Raw genomic sequence first — 7685 nt, 5'->3', positions numbered from 1 at the left:
TGTTTCACGGTGATTCTCATAGCCTCGTGTGGTCATTCCTCTAGCTCGAAGAGCACGAATGTTGTTCTCTGGGGGCGTTCCAGCTGCAACCGCAGTGGGTGGAAGGTTTATTGGCGTCAGGGTGCGTGGATAGGTACTGCTTAGGCTAGTGCGTGAGCTTGATGTGGCACTCATACTGAAAAAGGTGAAAAACAATAAAACAGAAGCTAGATAATATTGAGAAACCAATGCTTTGAGATATAGTCACATAGAGTATGTTGGAAAATGGGTACGATCAACAGAAGCAACATTACTATCGTGCAGTGTAGTACTCAAAAATTAACTTTAAGCACATAATCCCCCACCCAAAAAGTATTTTTCGAAAACCTCTACAAAAAATAGATTATTCGCAGTTGTTTCTCGGCCAAATTGGTTTTATAGTTGTGATGGATGAACTACAAAACAAAGGATTGAACTCGACCTTTAAATTTTTGAAATATCAAAGGATTTTTAAAATGGGGTAAAACAAGTTTTTGGTCGATTGTAAGGTGAAAACTGTGAATTAGACGGCTTTTGATCCAACATATTTTTAGAAGCTATGAAAAAGTTTACACCGAAATAAAGGAATCACGACCACTAATAAAAGGCAGGCAGCTTTACTGCTTAAAAATGGTGTTTTAATAACCTCTGACAGTAAAATTTATTATTTTACCTAAAAAAATGGGTAAATACTTTATGAAATGTTTCACGAGTTCCCCGTTTTGCTAATGCTAAGCCAATGGGGATTTAAGAACATAGGATGGCTTTTTCTAACTGAACACAGTTAGTCCAAAACCTTCTCAGTTGCTAAAATTCTAGCACTTAACCCACAAAAACTGGAAAAAAGAACAAATCAAAAGGCTGAAAAATGTGTTTAAAATGTTAACTAACCAAAGTTAAAATTATTGTGTAAAACATTTTCCGTTTAATGGTTGGGCATTTCCCTTGATATAGCTTAAAATATCCAAACGTCAAGGCAAGTTTACGCCAGCGTTAGGTGCGGATTTTTATACCTCTACTTTAGACATAGAAGCAGCATTTCAAGGCAAATGGATGTTGATGAGACAGCAGTAAGTTATAACTTCATTTTACAAGTCTCCAATAAATAAAATGCATCTGCTCATCAGTGCCCCTTCTTGAAGAAAACGCTTGAGTTCTGTATTATATTGTTTAGTTTTTTTCGCAAATAAAAGAAGGTAAATGTATTGAGGTCTGGGAACAAGCCACAAAAGGGTTTATGCAATTATTTCGAAACAACTATGTGACAAATATGACTCAGAGGTCAAATTGTACAGTAGACTTTAAAAGTACTACTGACTCAGTAGGTTTGTTACGTTTTATTAATGTCGGCGCACAGTCAAAATGGAAAATGTTTAAAGACCACATTTATTTTGTTAAAAAATCACTTCTTAAGGTCTTTAGAAGTAACTCAAGATGCAGGGTGGCTTCGAATACAAATTCTTTGGTAGACAATTTCAGTGTATGCCAAAAAAATATGCTGCAGTGTTAGCTGAGAAAAAATGATTAAAATAGTAGGTTAAGGAATATATAAAGATAAAAAAACGAATAAGAGAACAACCAAGTAATTTTTATGATAAGTCGACTATTTGAAAAAGAATTGCTCATTTTAAAAGAACAGCCGAATAAATTAGCTAGGAGAAAGGCAAAAAATGTACAAATTTATAGAACAATAAAAAGAGGAATGGATGTCCCACCTCAAAGTCATGCACTCAGAAACGCAAGCGAACCAGTCAACTAAACGAAAGTGACACTCAATCTTATAATCAGGTTGGAAGTCTAGGCTATATGGGTTTAGAAAGACTGCAAGAGGATAAGAAGTTTAAGTCAAAGATGGATAAGATAGGGAAACATTAATTCAGTGAAGTAAAATCGAGTAGATTAGCTGACACACTAGTGGAGGGACACGCAAACCGATAGACCAAATGTATGTAGGGATAAATATATATGTACACAAAGATATGTGTAGATAGAATGAGAACTTAGGCAGATGGGTAGATAGGACGGCTGATGATAGATCAACAGAGGCATAGAAAAGCAACTAGTACGTACCTTGGTTGAATAGAGTCTCCACTAAGTATTCCAACTCGATCCTTGCTGCCATTTGGTGGAGAAGACATAGCATTGTGATAGAAAGTGGAAGGTAGCTGTGAGCCTTCTGACTCATAGCAAAATCGGTTGTAAGCCTCCACATCTGAAGATTCTGCAGTGGTCGACCCATCCTCAGTGGCCTCGTCATGGAGATTATAGATCTCCCTGAAGTCCAAAGCGCTTCCACTCTCTCCACCAGCTTCACCACAAAGACTGGCACGGGGATAAGAGCTAGCGAGGTGCGGCGTAGTGGGATGAATGGTGATATCTTTGCCAGTACTATCCTTACGTTGTTTATTTTGCATACGAATAACTTTGATGTGATTCAGTTGGTCACCCTGGGTAAATGTTGTTTTGTAGGTACTTGGCTTCGGAGAGAGGTCCATCGCTAAATGAGGTCAATGGCAACTTTTTACGTATTTTTTTAACCTAACGAGATATTAATTTCAGTTTGTTTGTCAAATACAGTCGAAGAAAGTCACCACATACCGGGGTAAAACTTAAATTTGGCTACTTTTAGACATTGTAGCAAAATAATGTTTCGCGCACCTCGGCATACCTTATTTCTATTTAATTAAAATCAAAAGACATTACCCCCCAATTAATTTTCTTCCTTGAATACAAAAGATTCACAGGAATTCGGTTAGTAAAGGTTTTAGATGTAACACTCAGTGTTTGAATAGGGATGCAGAGATGGCAAAATGCAAACGACCTCTTTCAAATCAGATGTGAATGTTGTGAACCAGATAGTAAAGATTTGTAACCTTAATGGATAACTAAAAAGGCGGCACTTTCGTAAATTATTTCACTGTTAATAATTATTCGTTCCGTACATTTCAAAAGGAGTGGATTCAGCTTCTAGGGGACAATTAGCTTCGACCTAGGTGATTTAGGTCAAGAGTGCATTGATGTCCTCAAGCAGGCACCTCTGCACTTATCCGTATTTGTGCGCTTATACGTAAAAATGCCCTAGTCATATCACCAAAATAAAATAATATGGTAATTCTGCATAACTAGGCAAAGAGAAATGCCTGTATGTTTCCCAGATTGCACACGCAGGTGCTTTAACTATCGGGAAGGCTGACTTTGGGAATATAGCGTAGATATCTAGACCAAAAGGATGCAATAAATTTTTTTTATTATCGAGACCATATTAATCGACCTAATGTAAGTGGAAAACAAAGTTTTTTATTTTTGTCGAAAATTGTAAGATGTCTCAAAAAATTAAATTAAGGTATGTCTGCCTTTTGAACACGTAAGTGACACAATTACTTAATTCAAGCCACAAGAAAGGCCAAGCAAAACTTAAAAACAACCAAATCGTCACCTTTAAATGTATTACAGAAAATAAGAAACCCTTTATTAATTGCGAACCCACAAACTATCAAATAATCCTCTAATTCTAGGACACTGTCAGTTGACGAAGAAGTCCCTTCAGGTCAATTTTAAGGCTTATTTAAATACAGGAAAAAAGGAGGTAATTTTGAATATGTACTTGTTGGGAAGAAATTAGAACAAGATTATTTTAGTCGTTACCTAGTCCGATTCAATCAACAGGAACTGTTTCCCGGAAATTGACCAATAGCTGAATAAGCTTTTTGCAGCAAAGTCCCATGGACCACAACGCATTCACCGCTAAGTGAAAAATTTACTTTACACGTTTACTTTTGTCGGAAATTGTCACGATTTGGCGGAATCTAACCTTGTTCAGCATTGCAATATGTCCTTAGTTAAATAACAACCCCCTTAAGTGAATCATCTATACTTTGTGACACCATAACTGTGGCATTTCTATACCGTCGCAAATGCCACTATGCACAAATGACGGCATTTGACGCGAAGTTCAAACAGACTTGTGATTTTGCCGAACCTCTTTAAAGAAGTTGGGAAATGAAAGCTATTAGGGATTAAGAGGAGATGCTGTGGCCTTTGAAAGCATTTTGAAAGTGTGCAGCATTAGCAAATAACAAGAGATCTAACTTATCATGCTATGAAAAAACACTGGATTTAAGGAGAATCGGTGACACTGAAGGTTACAAAAATTGTTGTGTTTTAATGGACTTAACTAGAGTTCATTTCATGAATTTTATTGAAAGGTATAGCGACTTCCAAAAAAGCACATTTTGGATGAAAAATCAGCCGAGGCCAAAGTAAGCTAAATTGCGCAATCCCTTATTCTGTTAAAGCTATACTCTGTGGTGGAATTGCGAAAAAATTAAAACATTCCTTCGCTTATTCATAGAGAATTTGATTTGGATATAATCATAACCTTTTATAGCGCAATCTTCATGAAATGGTATGTAAAGAGGGGCACCCAAAACCTCTTCTTACAGTCCTTTAATCAATTTGCCAGGCAACCCAAGTAATTTAATTAGCGTGACAAAAACAATAACCCATTTGAGTTTATGACAGTCAAGCTAGGCATTACTAAGGAATTTTTGTCACATGCCAATAAGTCTAATGCCAAGGTGCCCATTGATCTTTCTTACATTTTCCGCTTCAAGTAATGTAAACGTTCCAGCGTAAGGCCGCATTAGCCAAGGTGTAGACAAAAGTGAAAAAAAAATCAAAATTACTAGTTTGTGCTTAGTCTTCTTTACTAGAGTATATTTTTCCCAGAGTCCTATAAACATTTTCATGATGGTAGATCAACTACTGGAAGTAAGCTTCGAGGTACTGGTGTTTATGCTCTTCTTTGTTACCTACATGTTTACAACCTTGCAGTGAGCGAGTGGATAAGGCGCTCTTTTATTGTTTCAAGTGCCTGAGACCTCTTAGTTGTTATAATCCTCTAACTGGACAATGAAATGCGGAACCAACTCATAGCCAGCTCTGATAACACTAATGAAAACGTGATTTTTGGCTTTCAGTACACCTAGTTAAAGAGTGTGACAGAAAGCTTTATCTTCCACGTGAGCGCAATTTGCGTGGTCATTTGTGTACTTGTGGGACAGTTCTTTTGCCATTCAGTGAGGGTTGACTATATGTCAAATGCAAAGAGGTGCTGATTGACTACAGAAAAAATTGACCTTGCAGTAAGGGACAGGTTATGAAATGCAGAAAATAATTTTTCGCTTAATTGTTTAAAAGTCTCATCTAGCTTTGAACCAAAATACGATGCCATTACGGATTCATTCCTGATCTAAAAGAAAGTTATCATCAGCAAACTATTTTTTAAGTATTATAAATTTTGAAAAGTTTTCTCTTTTTCGTAAAACTATGTAATCGGGTTTCCAAACCTTTTAAATAGTTTGTTTTGCAAAGTGAAACCGTACCATTTGAAACTTGAGAATGCGTGACTGCTCCAGAAAAAAGACAACTTTTTCATATCTTTTGTTTAATACATACTAAAAAGGAATATGCAGATATTTTTAAGGGTATTTTTGACATCGATTGCACAGTGAACATTAATTTGTTAAACACACAAATAAAATGCCTCGGCATCATTCCTAAAAATTTTGCTTCATTTGTCCCTTTTACATATTTTAAATTTCTTTTTGAACAACATTGGTACTATGCCCTCACCTACTTATTAAATTTGGGCCTGCCCACGTGAATAGTTGTTTACGTCACCTAGAATTCGTCATGCGACCTATCGCTACACCCTTCCCTCTAAACAAATTAAATTTCTCCTACTGGAAAAATAAAGAACTCACAATGACTGAACGCCATACCAAGACCCATTCGCGTGCCATTAACCTCCTTGGATGGTCCCGATGAATAGCGCGGTTCATTGCTGTCATTCGACTCCTCGCCACCAGTTCCGTAAGCAGGAGGTGATTGAGAACGACCGGATATCTGAACTTTGTGATGATAGACTCTTGGTCGGGAGTTGATCAAAACCTCTACTTGGTCCCCTTCATTCATTGAAGAAGTTGTAGAAAGAGGTGTCTGTGAGGTATCACCCCCACTGTCTAACGCAGCAAGTCTATTTGAGAAAAAATAAACCATTAAGGGTGACTTCTGACTTGAAGGAATAGACGAAACTTGGTGAAGTGAAGGCAAGCACGTAGGAATTATTTGCACAACCCTTGTCTTTTCACTAATCTGCAGGGTTGTGTGAAAAGAACAATAAATAGATCAGTGCTTTAAGAGCCAGTAATCTAAAGTGCCTCAAACACGCATATTTACATACTTATCGCTGTGTATCAAATCGCGGTGACATTCGAGTATTTCCTCTAATCTTTTTTAAAGAAAATTTATGAGTTCCCTGGTTTCAGGTACACAATCATAGGTGCTGTGGCCAAAGAAATGCTAAGAAAGAGTTCATGCAGTAGTTATTTATAGGAACCTCTAAAATGCGATCACTTGTGTGCACCATAAAGCGTAGGTATGCACGGATTTCTAGGAAAAGTACTCCATTTTTACTTCCTATTGTCTTCACTATTATTCCAAATCTGCAAATCATAAAAGATGAATGAAGTTCAACGCGATTCAAATTTGTCTAGTCTACACCATTTAAATTTGCAGAGGATTTGATGACATAATGTACTTCTCGGGCCTGATTTGCACCTGATTGTACGCAGGTGATTAGTCACTCAAAGATGGATACATCGCGTTTAGAAGGATCCTTCTTGTTTGCTCATGGGAGATTACGTATTACAATGGACACAGTAACTCAAGATTGAAGTGCTAGGAATTTCTAGTCATCTATCACGAGGTTATTTAAACAATTCGTTTGCACCTAAATCAATTGGAAAGAATTGTTGAAGCAAGGCAAATTGATTTTGTCCGTTTCAAAAGTGGTTGTTCGAAGATACTTTTGTGCATAATGCAAGGTCATCATTATCGAACGGAACAAATGGTATCATGGCCAACGGTACTCAGACAAATACCCACTTCAATGATCCTAAAACTTTCCCCATGTTGCCTGCTCTTCCTTTAAAAATACCTTAGGGTCGACTTATCCTTGAGACACCTATGAAACCCACCCCACATGCTGGATTGATTTAAGGCGAGATCTGTTCGTAAATAACGAAATCGAATTAAAAAATACATGAGCCGTTACAGATGAAAAACAGTTTAATTGCTTCTTATTTTCACTAGTTACAAGTGGTCAGGCCGTCACGGTATAAGTCATTCAGAAAAAGAACATTTCATGGATCTACCAACGTTCGAAATACCCACACAAAACACCTCTTGTCAATACGAATGGCAGGAAGTTAAATACCACAAACATAGATTTAGGAAAAAAATAAACTCCGTATTTTATGTCAAGTCACTGTCATAATGTGCAGTGGAATTTTTAATCAATGCATCAGAATTTTTAATGGTGTAAAAATACTGCGAACTTGAGAACAAACAAAGTGATTATGCTGAGGAATTTTCACAATAAAGTCTAGATATTTGGGTAAAAATATTTGCAAATTCAATGAGGATGGTAGCGTACACTAGCGTGTTTAAGTCATAACAACTTCTCGGCTAGGGTAAATATTGAAGTCATTCATTTACTTGAACATTTCATTTCATATTTTGCCGTCTTTTTTGCAGCCATTACAAGTCACCACCTCCTAACTAATAATTATTTATTTATTTTTTTCTAAAAATGTCTACTTCGT

At 36.7% G+C, this 7685-nt stretch overlaps 1 protein-coding gene across 1 annotated transcript in view; it reads right to left on the bottom strand. All coding sequences in view use genetic code 11, as the record gives it.

Moving 5' to 3' along the window:
- Positions 1–6078, bottom strand: part of EGR_09087 (hypothetical protein) — a gene marked incomplete at both ends in the record, with an annotated part of 7947 nt that extends 1869 nt beyond the window's left edge. Inside the window, 3 exons of the mRNA XM_024498336.1 lie at positions 9–175; positions 2089–2515; positions 5784–6078. Of these exons, the coding sequence (XP_024347245.1) occupies positions 9–175; positions 2089–2515; positions 5784–6078 (889 nt within the window). The remainder of the gene's footprint in view (positions 1–8; positions 176–2088; positions 2516–5783) is intronic.
- Positions 6079–7685: the final 1607 nt, after the last annotated feature.

This window comes from Echinococcus granulosus (genome assembly GCF_000524195.1).
Source record: "Echinococcus granulosus chromosome Unknown EG_S00131, whole genome shotgun sequence".
NCBI classification, from domain to species: domain Eukaryota; kingdom Metazoa; phylum Platyhelminthes; class Cestoda; order Cyclophyllidea; family Taeniidae; genus Echinococcus; species Echinococcus granulosus.
This window is presented reverse-complemented; position numbering and strand designations above follow the sequence as displayed.